Genomic DNA, 20,221 nt, shown 5'->3' with positions numbered 1-20,221 from the left:
GATGGGAGGGGGGGGAGTCCCTGTAACCTCAATGGTCAGCGTTTACATTCCCTTCTATTCAATTCATAAAGGTTTGGAAAGGGTGGTGAGAGACTCGGCTTGCCCTAAATGTGGTCTTACGTCTTAGGGAGGAGCACGGAAGAATGCTCGCGAGAAGAGCAATGAACTCCTAAGCTACTACTTCTCAGATGCCAAGACGATGTATGAAGTTTTTAAAAGAGGACTTGCTGTGTCTGGTAAGCCTGGCAGTCTCACCTGACTTGTGAGAAGACTCAGATTGGGGTGTTGTTCTCTAACTGCTTCCCTGTCTCTCTTCTAAACACCTAGTTGTGGTCTGGGTAGAATCCCTACATATGAAATGCAGGGCACATTACCAGTGTTGGAATGGAGGCAGGAATTAGAAAAATCACAATATCAGGAAGCAATGCAGGGCAGCCTTGGGTTTGAAATCCAGTCCTTCCATCTCTAGCTGTGTGACCTTGTGCAACCCACTTTGCCGCTCTGAATCTGTCCCTCACAACACAAGAACTTCCCTGCAAGTTGTTGTTACACAGTCAGCAATAATATGCATGAAAGTATTTTTATGAACTCACTAGTACGTTAGTACATAGTTGTTTAGGAATGTGCTCTTCATAAATGCAATTCTCCAGATGCAGGATCTCAGCCAGAATTAGCATTTAGGCCTCCTGACTTCTTACCTTGTCCTGACCCCAATACCACACTACGGCCCCAGGCTGCTACTCTTGGTATCACAGGAGGCAATTATCTTTTGAACTTTCTTAGAAAGAGGGCCACATGGGCTTTAGTCCGTTCACTTGGAATGTATCAATCCTCAGTACTTACATCTTTTATCATTGCACACAATGCTAGGCGCACTGGTTTCCTTTCAAAACCTATTGGCTTATAGCCCTCCCTAGATCTTTTTTCTTTGAGGTGACATTCTGTCCAAGCATAGATTTGTCTATGTGACTTCTTATCCCTCCCTTCTCTTCTGCCTTTAGCTATGACTATGATGTTTAATAGTCAGCTCCTGTCAAGTGCTAATTATGCAATAGGCACTGCTCATCTAATATCTACTAATCTTCCCTAAACTTCAAGGATTAGTTACTACCTTCTTCACTTTTTAAAATAAAAGACCAGAGACTTGAAGGTTCAGGAACATTCTGAAGGTGACAGAACTAGAAAATGTTGCATAAGATACTTCATTTAGATATTTTTTTCAATACAAAATTAAAACCAAACAGATAAAGTTAAAACGGCACCTCCTGTCAGCAGACCGGAGCAAGCTGGCCTGTTTCCACAGAAAAATGACACCTCTGATCCCTACTGGGATTGAATACATCTTTTCACCTCTACCCAGAGTAGATGGTCTTTGTCGAGAATCGCCTGTGAATAATGTTTAAAATGAAGTCCTCTGGCTCCACCTTGTTAAACTGAATCAGAATTCCCGATAGTGAGGCCTAAGAATCTGAATTTTTAATAATGCTTGGTTGAGGGGAGGAGTTTGCATGCTGGAGTTTCAACTCTAACCAGTTCAGGCCAGTGATTTTGCCCAGTTGTTAATGGGTGGACTCTTTCTAGATAGCCACACCTTAAAACACAAGCGAGATCTGAGTTGAGGAAGTTAACCACAGGCTAGGCTATTGCCTGATTAGGACTTGGGCTAATTAGACTGAAGCTAATTAGGACATAGAGTTTAATGAGACCCCAGTTGGTGTCCCTTTGGGCCAATTATTTGACTTGTTCCTCAGCCATGGGCCTCTGCTAGAATTTTCACCTATAGGGAAGTGACAAGGCGATGCAGGGTGGTTTTTTTCCACACTCATCAGCTCTGCCACCTACTGAGTGAGCTTGAAGAAGCCATCCCAGGCCCTTCTGACTCTCAGATATTGTCACCTCTGGGGATAACAATAGTTGCAAAGACCAAGTGAGCGAATGTGCCTAGCACGGAGTAAGCATTCCCTCAATGGTAGCTATCCCTAGTAATTCATGTGTGTGCAATCTCATCGGTAGACCATTGAGGCACACACTCTGGGCTGAGCACCTAACAGCACAAGACTTGCCCAGTTTCATGGAAAATTACAGTCTGGGACTTGACTTCTTGAGCTTTTCTGCAGCTGTTTCAGCAGGAAGAAAAAGTACTAACACTTCCTGTGGACAGTCTCTTCACTTATTTTTATATCTTTCTAATCAGAGCAGCTATCTCTTTCCTGCTTTCTTTCCTTTTTCCTCTGTCACTTAGTCTGGAAGTTTACGTATTTACCTCTGGATTCCTAGTAACACTCTCTCTGAATGCTTCCTTTTGTCAAGACCTGATTCTCTCTCAGCAGTTTGGCTAGAGCCACTGTGTCCAAGTCCCCTCCCGTGTACTTTTCTATTTATAACTTGGTCTCATTTCGGCCTTTCAGCCAGTTAGGCATGTTCCTTAGCCTCATATCAACTTCCGTGGTTCCTGTGACTGAGCCTTAGCCTTTCAGGAGACACTCTCCTGTAAACAGGCAAAGTACATGAACAGATGAGAGCCAACAAAGTTCAACAAACAAGGGAAAGGTCCCACTTGACTCGCTGTTAAAGAACTGTAGACCTAAAGCCTTAATTTTTTAAACCTATCAAACCACAAGACATGTTTCAAAGGGTACTATTTAGTGTCTATGACTTGAAATGTTGCCAGTGGGAAAAAAGAAATTGTCACAATGGGGTGTATGAAGCACTGTGGTGCTACATATAAAAAACCTGAGCCATTCCAACCTCCCTCAGCTCCCAACTCAGTCATTTCATTTTGGGAACTCTGTTCTAAGAAAATGCGCTAAATTTGAAATGATTAATTTGAAAATATTTTCCATTGGTTTATTTAAGGTGTCAAACTTGAAAATGATCTTAGTAACCACAATGAGAGAAGTAAACTACAGTAGAACCCTTCGTCAGTTGGCCAAAATAAGGCCACTAAAATCGCTACAGAGAATAAGTAATGACATGGAAATGTTTATATCAAACAGAGAAAGGAAGCAGGATAAATGCACACATACATACACACATGCACACACATATCAGAACTTTATAGAATGTGCAAAGGAACTATGAAAATAATATTACTGTTAATAATGGTAGATATGTGACATTAACAGCTCATATTTTGATTTTTTTCTATATTTGTCTGAGCATACATTTTTGTATTATAGGGAAGATCAATTCAAGATTATCCCTTTCAGGCTGTGTTTACTTGCGGACTTTTACTGGTTCACATCATGTGGGCTAGTCCATATTCATGCCTGTTACCATGGGGGTCACATATTCCAACACTGAGCCACTCTGTTCTCTAGGATTTCCTACATGTTTCAAATGTAGTTTACTTTTGAGAACTGATTACTTATTGCCTTTGAATTTCCTTGGCACATAAGAGAAGTTCACATTCTAACGAGATTTACAATATGTGGTTTGTCTCTTCCTAATTCCCTTTAACTTCTCTGGTCCAAAGGATTTGCAAATGAAACTAATCTTCTTTTAACGTTATGTTTATAGACAATGGGCCTTGCTTGGGATACAGAAAACCAAACCAGCCCTACAGATGGCTGTCCTACAAGCAGGTAAGTGAGGCCCATGTTTGGGATAGATTCTTTTGCTAATGTGATAAGCCAAGCTAATGGTCTCCTTTGGGTTTTGACTGCTCCCCCCCTCCCCCCCACTTCTTTTTCTCTCTTTTGTAGGTGTCTGATCGAGCAGAGTACCTGGGATCCTGTCTTTTGTATAAAGGATATAAGCCATCACCAGACCAATTTGTTGGCATCTTTGCTCAAAACAGGCCAGAGGTAACCACATTGAAGTTAACTCAAGAAAATGAGTCAGGGCTAAGTCTAAGGACTTTAAACCCACCCCTAATCCAGCTCTCTGACACTTGTTGAGGACTTACCAAAACTATTTAAAGATCTCATATTCTTTCAACATTTTTCCCCTTGAGAAAGTTACAGCTCTGGGCCTCCTTAATTCCTGTTTGAATGTGTGGTGCTCTAAGCTAGGTGACTGGACTTCTCTTATTTCCCAGCCCATTAAGAGTCATTTTAAGGCAGCCTGTTTGTTGCATGATGAAAATGAGGCGGCTGAAAGGTACTGGCCGATAAGAGTTTGAGGCTGTTCTAGAAAAGGACGTATTCAAATCAGAATTGGAACTTGCATGTTGAACCAAGTAAACCAAGGCATCCATTGCTATGGAGACTGGCCATTGAAAGCCAATTTTAGACATTACGATGATTGGAATTAATTTGTTATACCCAGCCTCCATGAGGAACTAAACCTAGTGAATTAGCCTGCCAGGGCTGTCATAACAAAATACCAGAAACTGGCGGTTTAAACAACAGAACTATATTTTCCCACACTTCTGGAGGCTGGAAGTCCAAGATGAAGGTGTCATTCAGCTTGGTTTCTCCTGGGGCCTCTCTTTTTGGCTTGCAGTTGGCTGCCTTCTCATTGTGTCCTCACATGACCTTTTCTGTCATCCCTGATGTCTCTTCCTCTTAGAAGGACACTAGCTATGTTGGATTAGAACTCATTTACCCTTGATCACTTCCTTGGTTTACTTGGTACAATATGAGTGGCATTGGGGGTTAGGGCTGCAATTCAGCCCATGGCATCTAGACTCATTTTCTCTCCCTCTTCATGCTTCCTGGTGTGTATACATTGACATCATGCTATCCTACCTCTGTTCACTCCCTGAATGCATTCTCTGCCTCCCCCTCCACAACCAAAATGTACCAGTCCTTCAAACCCCTGCCCAATGTTCATCACTTTCCCCAAAGCAGCTCCCGATCCCCTTTACCCCACCCCTGAAAGTGACCTCTGCCTCCTTAAAGCTCCCTAATGCTTTCCATAGCTCCTATGGACAGAACTCATCACACTCTACCTTTGTATCCTGGCCCACCTTTGTATTATAGTTAGCTCTGTGCCTCTTATCTCCTTTACTTAACTGTCCTTTGAGGCATTAGCTGTGGTAGTCCCTAAGGCCCCACAGTGATTTTTTTAAAAATGCAAAGTAGCCACAAAATCATTTGTTGGCTAAATGACTAAGTTAATACTTTTCCTCTTCCAAGTGCTCTCTTGTCCTTACTTGACCTTCTCTCCATGCAGTGGATCATCTCTGAGTTAGCTTGTTACACGTACTCCATGGTAGCCGTGCCCCTGTATGATACCTTGGGAGCAGAAGCCGTCATATACATTATCAACAAGGGTAAGACTTGGCTATTCCATTACAACTGCTTCTTTCTTAAAGCTGAATAATTCCTCAAGATCTGCTTTTTTAAAAAATATATTTTATTGATTTTTACAGAGAGGAAGGGAGAGGGATAGAGAGTTAGAAACATCCATGAGAGAGAAACATCAATCAGCTACCTCCTGCACACCCTCTACTGGGGATGTGCCCGCAACCAAGGTACATGCCCTTGACTGGAATCGAACCTGGGACTCTTCAGTCCACAGGCCGACACTCTAGCCACTGAGCCAAACTAGTCAGACTTGGGATGCTGTGGCCAGAAAAATGCTCACGTCTTTGCTGTCTTGTAGTACCTACATAGAATTTACAGGGAAGTTACAAAAAGCCCATGAGGCAGGGATAGGCACAGATAGAGGAGTCAATGAAATGTGCTTTAAGGTGACATAGGATGACAATGGAGTTTAGAGGACTAGGCTATTTACTTTGGCCTCACTGGAGACAAGGCCAGAGTGGATGACTAATCACTGTGAAACTTCCGGTCTAAGTTCCTATTCTTGTCAGTGTAAGTCAGTACAGTTAACCGGCATAGACCAATGTTTATACTAAGTCTGTAGAAAACACTACCATTCTCAACAAGTACAAGTTCAATGGACAAGTAACAGCCCTTCCACATATCCAAGATGTTACTTTCTGTCACAGAAATAGTAGATTAAGTGAAGTGATCCACTTGAACTTTAGACACAATCAGGAGTTTGCTATTTGTGTAAACAAGTATCAAAGCAAAGGCTAACATTTAAAATCACAAAATGCTTGTCTGCTACAATCCCATCTGCCCCTTCCTTTCCCTTCTACCCCCATTCTGCCTCCCCCAAATAAAACACATTGACAGGACCACACCTAAGTGATTTGAGAGTCATCTGTGTTCTTAAGCAGAAGGAATTTTGTGGCTTCTCTAGAGACTAAACTCAATTGGCAGCACACATGGGAACTCTGCTTCTGCTTCAATTAAGCTTCTTTGTTATCAATGGAATGTTTTAGGGTTTACGCATTACCATCAGATTTGCAGACATAATTAATATCCTTTAGGGGACCCACTGCTTTGAAATTTTCAAAAACCCCTTCCTCCTCCCAAGGCATCAGGTCCATGGCAGAGCAGGAAGATGACCTCTGGCTCTTGTTTCTGCTTTCAGCTGATATTGCCATGGTGATCTGTGATACACCCCAAAAGGCATCAGTCCTGCTCGAAAACGTGGAGAAGGGCCTCACTCCAGGCCTGAAACTGATCATCCTCATGAATCCCTTCGAGGATGACCTGAAGCAAAGAGGGGACAAGATCGGAGTTGAGCTCTTATCCTTCTTGGATGCTGAGGTAATGGTCTGCAACACAACTCACAACTCCAAGGCTGGCCTGACGCCATGGGCATCTGGTGTCATCCACTTGGCCTGACATCTCCACAAATGCACAGGCTGTTGTTCCCCAGGGGTGGCAGGACAGGAGTAAATTAGACTCATGCTGTGAAGCTTTGAGAACAATTTCCTCAGGAAAACTCAGAAACCATGGCAGAGGAGGAGAAAAGTCTGTGGCCAGCCTGCACAGAGTTCTCAGTGGAGGATTTATAAGTGCAGTGGTTGGTGGTAGTTAAGGATACGGTCCTGGAACTAGGTGAACTGGGGCAAGTTATTCTGTATCTCCCTTTCCCCTTCTGTAAAACAAGGATAAAGTAATCTCTGTCTCACAGAGGTGTTAGAGAGTTAACTGAGTTAATAATTGCATAAACTGCTCAGGAAAGTGACTGGTATGTAGTAAGCCTGGAAATGTCAACTAAACATATTATTCAAAAAGATTTAGCAATGGTCCTAGATGATTAAGCCTAAAAGTATGGTGGAAGTTTAGACATTTGGGGTCTTTCTTCCCTCTTAAGGTTTTTAATTTAGACCTTACGCTTTTCCATAGGGCTTCTGAGCCTGACCCAAGATGAAATTTTGGTGATGTTCCCATAGATCTGTTCTCATGGAAAAGGAAGAGGGCTGTATTTGTCATGAGTCTATCCAACTCAACTTATGTCTTTCTTTCTTGTAGAATATAGGCAAAGAGAATTTCAGAAAACCCGTGGTAAGTTTTCTTCTTCCTGAATTTGAACCAATCTTATTCAACTTCCAAAGCTCATGGTAGACTAAGCCCTTGTGCTTCCCCCTCCAGCCTCCTGAACCAGAAGACCTGGGCATCGTCTGCTTTACCAGTGGGACCACAGGTCAGTGCCCATGAAGCTGTGCCAAGACCTCAGGTCAGCCAAAAACATGGCTTGAGTACTGACCACTGGTAGGGGCTCACCACCTAAGGCTTTTGAGTGCAGATACCCAGATAGAAAACTGTAAGCATAAGTAGATAGACTTCATTGAACATACTGAGAGGAGTTTACATGCTATGAATTTCAGGGGTCTTAAAGATGGCATCATAAAGTCAACCTTCTTCCCCAACCCACCATGCTCTCAATTTGACACCACTAGAATGGCCATTCAATCAAGATAACCCAGTGATAGTTCTACACAGATCACTGTGCACCCCACCTCCTCCTGGCAGCTACCTACCTATTAGAACTCCTAATAGCTTTTCACGTGGCCCATGATGACCTACCGTTATATCCATTCCATCTGCCCAGTTTATAAGGTGATAGCTAGGTAACATTGTTAGATCTGAAGTCTTCAACATAAAAACAACACAAGGGACGGGGAGGTTACTTGGATTTTTATTTTCTACTGTGTTGCTATCTGAACTATGGCTATTCCCTGTGTGAGGGCAGAAGGCTGTCAGCAGTAGAATCTCTGGGAGCATTAACCATTCACAAACAGAGTCGTCTACCTCTTGTACAAAGACTCGGTGACAGGAGAAGCATTTGCCTCTTTGGAACAGAACCAATTGAATGTCACTTCTTATTTCAAAGCCAAAAGGTTACCGATTTGCTACATAAAGGGTCTTTCTCTCTACCTCTTGTTTCCTACAGGTGACCCCAAAGGAGCCATGCTAACCCATCAAAATGTTGTTTCGAATGCTTCAGCTTTCCTCAGATGTGTGGAGGTTAGTGGTAGCTTGAAAAAGAGGTCCTCATTAGAATGTGACTCTGTCATAAGATTTTAATCTTGAAGCGAGAGGAGGCAGAGAAGAAAAAAAACCAAAACAGGTTAAGGGCCTGAGTGTCGACAAACACCTGTGCATCTTTGTGTGGAGGGCTGTGCATTTTCAAGCTGTGGTCTTTGAGGATCCCTGCAAACCTCTACCCCAGCGCAGTCCAGGGCACCTTTTCCAGTTCTGCAGGGCACCCCCTGCACGACTGTATGGGGCACTCATGGAAGGAAGTAGTTAAAAAAATTTTTTTAAGTTTAAATGAGATGTAACGATGCCTAACATTGTAATAGTTTCAGGTATACAGCATAATGATTCAATATTTATATGTATTGCAAAATGATCCTCATAGTAAGTGTAGTTAACATCCATCACTGCACATAGTTACAAATTCTTTGTTCTTGTGACGAGAACTTCTAAGATCAACTCTCTCAGCAACTTTCAAATATGCAATAGAGTATTATTAACTATAGTTAACAAGGGTAGGTCTTAAATCTCTTTGGAAAAGAAGGTTGGCATTAATCCGATTTTGTCTCCTCCCCCTTCCTGACCTGCAGGAAAGCTTTGCACCCACCCCTGAGGATGTGAGCATTTCCTACCTCCCCTTGGCTCATATGTTTGAGAGGGTTGTACAGGTGAGTGCCCACGGCCCTAGCAGGTATGTGGGAAGGGAGTCCTGACTTGCTTAGTCTCACCTTTATTCCAAAGGCAGGTTCCCAACAATTACAGTCCTTTCTTTAAGGTAAAGGTCATAGACAGGGAATGGGCACAGCTAAGTCTATATCCCGGCATTCCCCTACCTTGCTGTGGTACCTTCCTCTGCTAAGTCTGTGTGGGTCCACTGGGACTCAGCTTGCTCCCACCTTCACATGGTGCCTGTGAGTCGAGTGAGATCAGAGCCAGGAGCTTACCGTAGACCCTTCATTCTGACCTGGGATAAGATATGTTTTTCTTTTTTTAATTTTATTTTGGTTCAAAGATTTTAAAAGATCAAGGATTAGAGGAAAGGAAGTTCCTCACAGCGGGCCAGGGAAGAAGCATTTGATCCAGGTGAGATGTCCAGAGTGTCTAAGACAGGCTCGTTCAGGGTGGTGTACCCTGGAGGAGGGCTGACCCTCTGTGAGTGGACTCTGGGCTGCTCAGGCTGAGGCCGATTTGAGGACTGAAAGCAATGCTGGTCTTTCAAAAGCATAGGTGGTGGTAGGAATGGGAAATCCTCTCTCTGATCCCCTGTGAAGTGATCCTTTGGCTGTGAGCCCTATTCTTAAATATTTCTTAAATACTGTTGATGCATGAAATGATGAAGGAGCGAACCAGTTCCTTGGACTAAAGTGCTGATATCTGATCCATAACATATTGATTCTAATAAACATCGTTTTTTTCAATCCTCACCTGAGGATATTTTTCCATTGGTTTTTAGAGAGAGTGGAAGGGAGAGAGGGAGAGAGAGCGAGAGCGAGAGAGAGGGAGAGAGAGAGAGAGAGAGAGAGAGAGAGAGAGAGAGAGAGAGAGAGAGAAACACTGATGTGAGAGAGGCACATCCATCAATTGGTTGCCTTCGCACATGCTCCAACCAGGTCTGGGGATCAGGTCTGCAACCTAGGTACGTGCCCTTGACTGCAATGAAACCCAGGACCCTTCAGTCCCCAGGCCGATGTTCTTTCCACTGAGCCAAACAAGCAAGGGCTAATAAGAATCTTTTTCACATTTCTGAACTCGGGACAGTCTCACAATTATAGGACAGTCTCGCGATTATGTTCTTGTTTCATTGGCGGTGTTTTTTCTTAGTGCCACAGACTAAGAGGCACCACGAGCAGACAAGTCTCTTGTGACAGCCTCTTGAAGACGGGCCCCACCTGAAGCAGTCCTTTGGCGCTGAGCCCTTTTCTTCGGTTTTGGTTTCAGATTGTTGTGTACTCGTGTGGAGCCAGAGTTGGGTTCTTCCAAGGAGACATTCGGTTGCTGCCCGATGACATGAAGACACTGAAGCCCACATTGTTTCCCGTGGTGCCTCGACTCCTCAACAGGATCTACGATAAGGTACTGGCCTTGCTTCTACTGGGCTGACCGTGGGGTGAACGAGCTGTCTGGCTCAGGCCTGACTGAGGCTCGTAGGGACTCTCTGTTGTTAAGAATTTGTCCACTTCCACCATTGCCTCCCATTCCCTACCCACATCTACTTACAGCCACATTTATAAATGCAGTTGTGAAAAAACCCTTTCCTCCGGGTGAGACCACTTGGACCTGATCTGGAAAAAGAGCTCAGTACAGAGAGACTGATTTCATAGCACCTACAAGCATTGTATCCCCACAAAAGCACATGAGGCCTATGCTTGATATCCCTAACTTATAGGTGAAGAGACAGCCTCAGGGGCAATAACTTGCTCAGAGTCACAGCTAATAATGGGTCTGGACAGAATCAAATTGTCACATCATTATTTTATTTTATTTTCATTTTTTAAAATATATTTCTATTGATTTTAGAGAGGAAGGGAGAGGGAGAGAGAGATAGAAACATCAGTGATGAGAAAGAATCATTGATCAGCTGCCTCCTGCACACCCCCTTCTGGGGATTGAGCCCGCAACCCAGTCATGTGCCCTTGACCGGAATTGAAACTGAGACCCTTGAGTCCACAGGCCGACATCCTATCCACTCAGCCAAACCGGCTATGGTTGTCACATAATTATTTTAGCTGTCATTTATCAGTGCTCTATTTTTCATTAGGGATTGCAAAATGGTGATTTTTCTAATTCAATCATTTCTCTTTCATTCACTAGCTACGATGCTCTCATAAGGGCACAACAAATATTTCATTCTTTTATTTACCAATCTTCAGAAAGCTGAATTGGTGCCCCAGTGATCTTTAAAACTGGCCAATGAGATTATTTTCTTTGTAATATTAAGAGCTGGTGATTTGCATATTTGTATGTTTAATCTATTTCACTCATTTTTCTCGGTGTTCAAATTTCCCTATTTTGGAAGTCAGGGGTCCCATTTTGGAAGTTGGGAGCCCCGTCGTGTTGTTCATATGTCCTTTGACAGGACCTGAGTGGTTTTTTAATAGCTTCGTTGACTCCTAGCCTAAGATGTCTCAAGCTCATCTTCTACGATTCTTACTCAAGTCTTGGTTTGGTTGTTTTCTCCAAAGAGCTCTTAGAACTGGAATTTGAACCCAGGCAATATAATAACAGCACCCATGCTCTTGACTGTGTGCCCGAGCACCTCATACTTCCATAGACATGAGAGCCTTAAGGAAAGAACACAAGGCCATTCTCCACATGTTGGCCCCACCGCTCAGATCCTAGCACTCCCCTTCATGCTTGTGAATCTCACCAGGGGTTATCCTGGGGCTCCAGTGATAGGACGGATGGCATGCTAGTACACAGATGATCCCTAGACACTGAGAGCCCTCATTTCTATCAGACTTGCTAACAATTCTAACAGCTCCTCATCGTGCTATGGGATTGTTAGATTTGGTAGTTATAATTTTTGTTCAGTTGTTGATTGGGCTTTCTTTTTAGTTTTTGAGAGAGAGTTATTTTACAATATGGTATTAACACACAGTTCTCTTCTGGGACTTATTTCTAAAATGCAAGACTTTACTAGGGGGGGTAAGGACATGTGCCGGGGAATGGGAGTGGCTGTGGGGAGGTCAGTGGGGGAAAAAGAAGACATATGTAATACTATATGTAATACTTTAAACAATATAAATAAATAAATAAATAAATAAATAAATAAATAAATAAAGGTTTATATATTTCCATTTTAAAAAAAAACAAGACTTTATTAGTGTGTCTAAATTCCAGCTCTTTGTCCATGATTTGTTAGGGGGAGTCTTGTAAAAGTTGAGAAAAGATCGGTGTCAGCAGTAAGTTCACAGGGAAGAACTATTTAAGTAGAAAAGTCTGTTGGGCTTTGTGTGCTGTGGCTAAGGAAACTTCAGTTATAGAGAAAGTGGTATTTCTCCAAGTTTAGTGTGTCGGGCAAGGGGAGTGAGAGGTGATGCTTGTTTAAACAGTCAGATTCCTGGGACCTTATTCAACCTACTAAAGCAAAAACCCTCAGGGTGCTGCCCATTGAGCTGGTTATTATCTAGTAGTCCCAAGTGACTATGTAGATTGGTGCTGACCATCTTTTGAAGACGTAATTATGTCAGTTGCCAAAGTTGTGTGCCAAGGTATCCGGAGGAACTGGAGCTCTGAATTATATGTGGGCATCATTCTCTGGGCTCTATTATTATGAGAGCTGCTTCCTTATGAAGCTAGATGGCAACATCTCTTGCTCATGGATGAGCTTTGGTGTGTGTCTCTATGGAGGTTTCCAACTAAGAGGAGTTATCACCCTGCAGGTTCAAAATTCAGCCAAGACTCCCTTGAAGAAGTTCATGTTGAAAATGGCTATTTCCAGCAAATTCAATGAGGTGAAAAGGGGTATCATCAGACGCAACAGTTTGTGGGACAAGCTCATCTTTGCAAAGATCCAGGTAGGTTGATGGACAAGCATCTCTTTAACTGGAGATCCTTGCTTACTTTCTGTATTCACTCACCGTTTGAGATCTCTCCGGGACAACCTTGTTTGTCACTAAAGGGAATTGGTCCAAGTTCAGAAAATGCTTTGTGTTTAGGTTCTAGCACTTTCTCATATATATTTTTAAGGTGGTCTGTTGAGATTATAAGTAATTTGAAGGGACCAAAAATACAAATTATAGGAGGAAATCTTAAAAATGCAGATCTGGTCCCAGCTATTGTGGGTAGTGGTGACAATAATAGTTAACATTTTAAGTGCCTTCCCACAGTACCAGGCCCTATTCTAAGTGCTTTGTAAATTACCAAGTTTAATTCTCCTAACAATAGTGGGTGGGTTGTTCAACCCATCTTGCAATGGAGGAAAAGGAAGCCAGGGGAAGAGGCTTCAGCGGGTGTTTTTGTTTCTACTGAACAGGACAACCTGGGCGGGAAGGTGCGCATCATGGTCACTGGCGCTGCCCCCATCTCCTCTCCCGTCTTGGAGTTCCTCCGAGCAGCAATGGGATGTCCGGTAAGCCAAGCACCTTTGAAGATAGCTTATTTCACTTTTGCAACAAATAAGGCTGTTTAAATAAAATTGAAAACACAACTGAAAAGTACCGAAGAGACACTCACCCAAAAAATCTCAAAATCAAGAGAAAATATCTGTCTAGTCACCTCTTATGCATATGGAAACCCACATAAAGGGCATAGGGTTCTAACATACTTGTTAAACAGTGCCCCATTGATATTGTTCCTTGTCAAGCAAAGATCTACATTATTTAATGGTTTTGGAATAGTTTGGTGAATATACCTAAATAACTAGTCTCCTATTGATGGACAAGAGATACTTACCTTTTCTTTTTGCTGTTATAATCAATGAAGTGATAAGGATACCTGTATATTCGTTAGTATTGAATGCAATTATCAATTTGGGGACTAATCCTGGCAAGTAGGGATTACCTAACTTCCCTTTAGTAAGGTCTGGTTTTTTTATTCCTTTCTGCAAATAATGCATGAGGTCTTATTTTCCCACATTTTTGACAGTGAAAGTCTTTGACAATCATTTAAATCCTAGACCATCAGATACATGAAAACACTGAACATCTTTTCTATCGCTTATTGGCATCTGTATTTCTTCCATGAATCATTCTATCACTTCCATACAGAAAAACAGGCACAGGATAATTTGGTTCTCTTTCACGTTGCTTTCTAAGAGTCCTTCAGATAGTAATAATATTCATGTTTGTTGTTTTAGAAATATTTTTTCTAGTCTTTTCTTCTATTGAAAAACTCTTCTTTTCTCATCGACTTGAAATGCAACATTTCCCAAAGTACAGTATAACTTTCCATACGTTGGTCTATTTCTAGACCCTTTTGATTTTTGAGTGAAGCCCTTAGTTGTGACGACTTAGCAGCTCAGGCGTGAACTCCCGGTCTTATGACATGAAGTGACCTCCAACCCTCAGAGGCCTTGCTTTCCTCCTCTTTTAAAGCATGGCCAGCTCCTGCTTTACCTTGAGTCGGTCTCAAAGCCCTTCTCTGGCTTTCCCAGGTGTTTGAAGCTTATGGTCAAACAGAATGCACTGCTGGCTGTACATTCACATTACCCGGGGACTGGAGACCAGGTAGGTTCTCCGTCTGCTGGGCGGGAGGGGCAGTGGTTGGGAGAAGGGTTCTAATTGAGCTTGGACTTATGGGTTTAGATAAATGTGGCAAAAGCCAACTCGGGTTTTGGTCCAGGCCTTCCTATCTTGGCAGATGATTTTTCAGTCTTTTACCTTTTAGAGTTGATCCATAAGTATCTCTGAAATATTCCTGGAATGACCACCGTTTTTACAGTTTCCCAGCTGACTCAGTGTGGTGTGTTCTAGGCCATGTCGGAGTTCCCCTGGCTTGCAATCACGTGAAGCTGGAAGATGTGCCAGACATGAACTACTTTTCAGTGAACGGTGAAGGAGAGGTGGGTGGGTTGCTCCCAGTAGTCATGCCAAGGCATTGGGGGGAGAGGGGGGGGCGGGGGCGGTGTTTGTATCAAGGAGAGCACACCCTTGTGAGCAGGCATGGGTTAAACTCCTCTGAAATCTTGAGCAAGGCATTGGGTGTTTCTGAACCTCACTTTCCTGTCCCCCACACTGGGGATTACAATCGAGTGCTCTTCACACGGTAGTTGAAACCATCAGATGATGTAAGGGTGGCAACAGGTGTTTGATAAAGTACCCAGGCCTGGAGTAGTGCCCTCTGCCATTGTCATCACTTTGTACCTTCTTACATGCAGATCTGCATCAAGGGGGTCAATGTGTTCAAAGGATACCTGAAGGACCCTGAGAAGACGGCGGAAGCCCTGGACAAAGATGGCTGGCTTCACACAGGAGATATTGGTCGCTGGCTCCCGGTGGGTATTTCTTCAAAACTTTGGGGAGAATAGGCTGCAGAACTGGGGAGAACCATCTGCTTATTGACAAGCTGGGCAGAGATGCGAGTGGGATGATCAGCTGAGTTGGCGTGACTCCCGTGCCAATGGAATAGATTTGCTTGCAGCCAAAGGAAAATTAGTTGACACTTCCAGGAAAGGACTGTAGTCGTCTGTTTTCTTTTTGTTATTTGTTTACTTTTATTGAGAAAGACGTTGCGATTTGATAACTCCATGGGCTCCAACCATTTGCCTTTTACAAGTTTCAAAGGGTTATATTCATTTCTTTCCACTTAATATAGACATAGTAGACATAGCAAAACAAGGAGGCAAGATTTCTAAACTAGGCATATGCAGAGGCTAGGCTTTGCCTCTCAGTGACCTTTACTGCCTCTCTCTGCGGAATATATGGCTCCATTTTTTTAAGTTTGCTAACAAAGGTAAGTAGTCTCTGCCAACCCCATCCATTTTTCTAAGAAGAGAGGAAATCATTGCTTAATTGTGATGGAGATTTAGGAGCCCTGTAGGGGATTTTCCAAGGTCCCCTCTGAAAAGGTGTCTACTATGTGCTGGGGGAGTGGGGATGTAACCAGATCTGAAACTCCTTTCTGGCTCAATATTCCAAGATTTAAGTGATAGTCACAGAATGTTCGGTGAAAACTCTGAGAACATTGGTTCTGGTGATGAATCTCATAGATTTGGGTCTAGGAGTGTCATGCTAACTTATCTGCTTCTGTATGCGTTCTCTGCTCTAATAAGCGTAAAATGTGGGCAATGCATGCGTCCCCAAATTGGAGTTATAAAGGGCTTAGCCTTATTAATGACTTTCAGATAATGTCTGTTAGGCTGGATTGTGGCCTTATTTCTCGAGGCAGCCTTGTTGATGGTTCCAGGGCTGGTTCAGTCTACTGCCCTACTTAAGGTGTGAGCATGTGGATTGTATTTAACACTTGGCCCAATTCTGCAATTCAAATCCCTAAGAGCCTAAGCTCCTCAGACCAATGAGCTCAGAGACATCAAATGACCCCTGGTGGCTGGGGAAAGAGCCTCCAGGCCCTACTTCTGTACTAACAATTATTGACTTCTTGATTAACATTAGCACAGCAGAGCTGTTTAGCCTGCTCCCAGATCTAACAGGAGGGATACAGAAAAAGGAGTCAAGGAGGGGGAGATCTAACTTATTCCAATTTTTTTGTGTGTGTAATGTATTTTTATTGATTTCAGAGAAGAGAGAGGGAGAGAGAGATAGAAACATCAATGATGACAAGGAATCATTGATTGGGATGCCTCCTGCATGCTCCCTATAGGGGATTGAGCCTGCAACCCCAGGCATATGCCCTTGGCTGGAATTGAACCCATGACCCTTCAGTCCACAGGCCGATGCTCTATCCACTAAGACAAACCGGCTAGGGCACCAAATTCTTAAAAGATCCTTCCTTCCCTATCTCTGGGAGTGCCGGAAATGAAGTAATCGGGCATTAAACTATTAGACATTTATGGCTACAAAATTTCTTTGGCAAATAAGACAATCATTTACACAACCCCAGCAGGTCCTGGGGGCTTTTTCTCAGGGAACACATTGACCTTCCAAAGAGACACACAGTACAGACAGGCTCTTTCCTACCCTTTACTCAAAGCCAAGAATGAGAAGTGAAAGATGGCTCAAAAGTCTCCAGAGAAGCCAAGTTTAAAGAAGGACTTCACCAGCCTCTCCACGGATACCACCCGCAGGGGGCTCAGAAACACTGACGCTGTCTTCTGTCTGTCTCGTACAGAATGGAACTCTGAAGATCACTGACCGTAAAAAGAACATTTTCAAGCTGGCCCAAGGAGAATACATCGCTCCCGAGAAGATAGAAAACGTGTACAGCAGGAGTGGACCAGTGCAGCAAATTTTTGTGCATGGGGAGAGCTTGCGGGTAATACTTTGTTTTAACGATAGCCCTTTCTAGGCACAGACCATGTTGATCCCGGTAGCTACAGGGATTCTGTTTCAGTGGGTTTAGGATGAGAAGATAAAAGCTTGTAGAACTAAAGAAATCAAGCCACATTCCAAATCTCAAAATAAGGCAATATAGATGCAAATAATTGTTTGAAACTAGGATGGATTCTGTAAACAAGTCAGTAGGATTGATAGACAGTTATACTTAAAGGGTAGCCATTCATTAAAAGGATACCCAAGTGGAATAAAAGTCCTTTGGCACAAACTGTGTCATACACACTAGGCTTAAACTTAGCTTTTGGAGAGTGGGGGAGGGTTCATATGGACAGGCCAGAGATGGTTTAAGCTTAATGTTGAAACACCACACTTCTCTTTGATCAACCAAATTTGAGTAGAACATTTTTGTAAAGGGAAAATGGGATTCGAGTTCCAGGAGAGTTTGAGATATCTGGTGAGGAAAGAGTAGGACACTGGTACTGAGTCAGAGATCTTGGGAGATGTCTATTTCAAAGTTATGATCCTGCCTTCGTTAGCCACTGGGAAACTTCTGTATAATAATTCTCACCGGCCTTGTTTCCTCTCCATAGTCATCCTTGGTAGCAGTGGTGGTTCCTGACTCAGAAGTGCTCCCCACATTTGCAGCCAAACTTGGGGTTAAGGGCTCCTTTGAAGAGCTGTGCCAAAACCAAGTAAGTCTCATGTAGCAAAACTTTATGCGCCACCCTGGGGCCCATCGTGGGAGAGGGGAGGCCCACCATCTTGGGCACCCATGAGTTCCCAGAGCCTCCTGTCTGGAAGAACAGGTTCTTCCTGAATCTGTGGCAGGTGGCTGAACGCTAAACACTGGTTTTATTAGATTGGAGGATAGGATGGGGAGTTTAAAAGTAACAAATACCATTCTTTTTTATAGTAATATGCTCTTTATGGGGGAGGGCATGGGAAAATAGAAAATTTAAAAATGCCATTCAGAGAAAACCCCTTTACAATTTAGGTTTCCCTTTTGAGTAATATTAAGCATGAAATGCGCTCATACGTACTCCCATACCCTGCTTATATCCCAACAAGCTCTTGTAGGAATTTGGAGTCGGTTCTTGCTTAACCTTTCGTGGAGGCTTTTCCAAACAGCCATGCTTTAAGCCATGTTTCACATTCTTAGATCGTAAAGGAAGCCATTTTAGAAGACTTGCAGAAGGTTGGGAAAGAAGGTGGCCTCAAGTCCTTCGAACAGGTATGTACTACAGATGTCCTCCTGGTCTTCCAAGTCCTTCTAGGAAGTTTTAAAGTTGCATTGAGAATGGGGTTTAAATGTACAGTGTCCAAGGAACTGGCTTTTAGAGTTCGTGCCATGGACCCATCAACAATAAATGGCAGTGACCTTTTGTAATTATTTGTACAGTCACTTATTGCTATTCATTATTCATTCCCCCTTCTCCCTACTCATCTCTTTCCCAAATTTTAAGTGTGTGAGAATGGGTATGTGTTACTGTTCTTTCTCTTTTACCACTTCCTCAAACCCATTTTTTTTTTTTTTATAAGGTGAAATATTCTGTAAGGTCCTTCACATAGCACTTAGAGGGCTCTGCAGAAAAATCCAAATCACTAATAAATGTGCATGTGTGTGCACGCATGTGTGTGCACGCATGTGTGTGAATGTTGTTCTTCTCTTCCAGGTCAAAAGCATCTATCTCCACCCAGAGCCCTTTTCCATTGAAAACGGGCTCTTGACACCAACATTGAAAGCAAAGCGTGGAGAGCTTTCCAAGTACTTTCAGACCCAAATCAACAGCCTGTATGAGAACATGCAGGAATAGGTTAAGGTACTGACAGCTGGAAGGGGCTCTGAGGGAGCCTGCCTTGTGGGAACATGGATTAAAAACTAGCCTTACGTTCATTTTGTCTTTTCTTCTGTCTGTTGTTCTGCCTATTAAATTATAACTATAGTTTGGGGGCTTTAAAAAACAGCATTGAGAGACTTACAATGCTGCTTAGCTCCGGACTAAGTAAACCTTGTCTTCCCCATCATAAATGTTGCGGACACTCAGGTTTTCAGGCTACTTTTATGAACATGCCTTTCTTCAATGTCCTTTCATAGTCGTTGTCCCTTCCTCATGATCTCCAGCCTGTGTAAGGGACCTTTTGTGACTTCTTTCAGTAAAACTTTTTCAGTAAAAGTGAACCATCAACAGTCTCCACACTTAGACTTTCCCATGTTCAGGAGATGCTTAGGTTCTGCAAAGCTGTTTTATAATTCGCTTTCTAACTACTCCACAAAACCTTTAGAATTTTCAATCAAGTCTTGACCTACCACGCCTCTGAATCTGAAAGACAGATTTCCTCTAAGTACTTATGTGTTTGATTGTACTGAAGATTTCCAAGCCTCTCTGGCTGTCTGACTTGGGAGAATGAAAAGTTGGGCCTGTGACATGTCCGAGAGAATGTTCAGATGTTATCTACAGGGACACGACTGGTGACGAAATCTGTCCCTTACAGTTTGCTGCTGAGTTGGAAGCTGTGGGGGACGGAGCTGGAATAATGTCAAGTGCACTTTCCAGTGGACGAAGCAGAGCACCGAGTAAAAACCTCCTGAACTGGGAACACAGACCGGCCTGTGCAGCAGGCTTCTCTAAGAGGAGACCCACTGGCCTCTTCCCCCAGGAACTCCAGCTCCTGCTCTGATTCACCCCCAAACACATGTGTTGCTTCCACTTGTAAAGTCTTTCAAATAATAAACTATTGTGGATACTTACGTTGAGGTGTGCATTTCCTCACGGACCATGATGAGAATCAGCCTTAAGCAAGGACGACTTAACATGCATGTGAGCTGGTGGCTCTCAAACGTGGCTGCACACCAGAATTACCTGGGAGTTTAGAAAGATACCACCCAAGGATTCTGATTGAAATGGTCTGGGACACAGCCTTGGCACTGGGATTTTTGAAAGGTGCGCAGGTGATTCTAGTATGCAACCAAGTTAACTACTAAAGGCAACTAGTACACTGAGAGGACCAGGCCTTCTTACTCCATAGCTGCGAACAACAAAA

The 20,221-nt window shown here is 43.1% G+C and overlaps 1 protein-coding gene across 3 annotated transcripts in view; it reads left to right on the top strand.

Annotated features, from left to right (window-relative positions):
• Positions 1-19,928, top strand: part of ACSL5 (acyl-CoA synthetase long chain family member 5) — a 40,484-nt gene extending 20,556 nt beyond the window's left edge. For 2 of the 3 annotated variants that reach the window (XM_036335996.1, XM_036335997.1), the window contains exons 3-21: positions 128-236; positions 3,520-3,584; positions 3,705-3,806; positions 5,119-5,218; positions 6,391-6,569; positions 7,281-7,313; positions 7,401-7,452; positions 8,203-8,276; positions 8,879-8,956; positions 10,227-10,361; positions 12,671-12,805; positions 13,264-13,359; positions 14,383-14,455; positions 14,702-14,790; positions 15,106-15,222; positions 17,016-17,159; positions 17,770-17,871; positions 18,339-18,410; positions 18,853-19,928. In XM_036335996.1, coding sequence (XP_036191889.1) covers positions 128-236; positions 3,520-3,584; positions 3,705-3,806; positions 5,119-5,218; positions 6,391-6,569; positions 7,281-7,313; positions 7,401-7,452; positions 8,203-8,276; positions 8,879-8,956; positions 10,227-10,361; positions 12,671-12,805; positions 13,264-13,359; positions 14,383-14,455; positions 14,702-14,790; positions 15,106-15,222; positions 17,016-17,159; positions 17,770-17,871; positions 18,339-18,410; positions 18,853-18,993 — 1,896 coding nt within the window. In that variant the 3' untranslated portion in view covers positions 18,994-19,928. The remainder of the gene's footprint in view (positions 1-127; positions 237-3,519; positions 3,585-3,704; positions 3,807-5,118; positions 5,219-6,390; positions 6,570-7,280; positions 7,314-7,400; positions 7,453-8,202; positions 8,277-8,878; positions 8,957-10,226; positions 10,362-12,670; positions 12,806-13,263; positions 13,360-14,382; positions 14,456-14,701; positions 14,791-15,105; positions 15,223-17,015; positions 17,160-17,769; positions 17,872-18,338; positions 18,411-18,852) is intronic. The other variant, XM_036335995.1, reaches the window with a different exon arrangement.
• Positions 19,929-20,221: the final 293 nt, after the last annotated feature.

The sequence above is a fragment of the Myotis myotis genome, unplaced genomic scaffold, assembly GCF_014108235.1.
Source record: "Myotis myotis isolate mMyoMyo1 unplaced genomic scaffold, mMyoMyo1.p scaffold_m19_p_15, whole genome shotgun sequence".
Classification (NCBI taxonomy): domain Eukaryota; kingdom Metazoa; phylum Chordata; class Mammalia; order Chiroptera; family Vespertilionidae; genus Myotis; species Myotis myotis.
The sequence above is the reverse complement of the archived record's forward strand: the minus strand, read 5'-3'. Positions and strand labels throughout refer to the sequence as shown.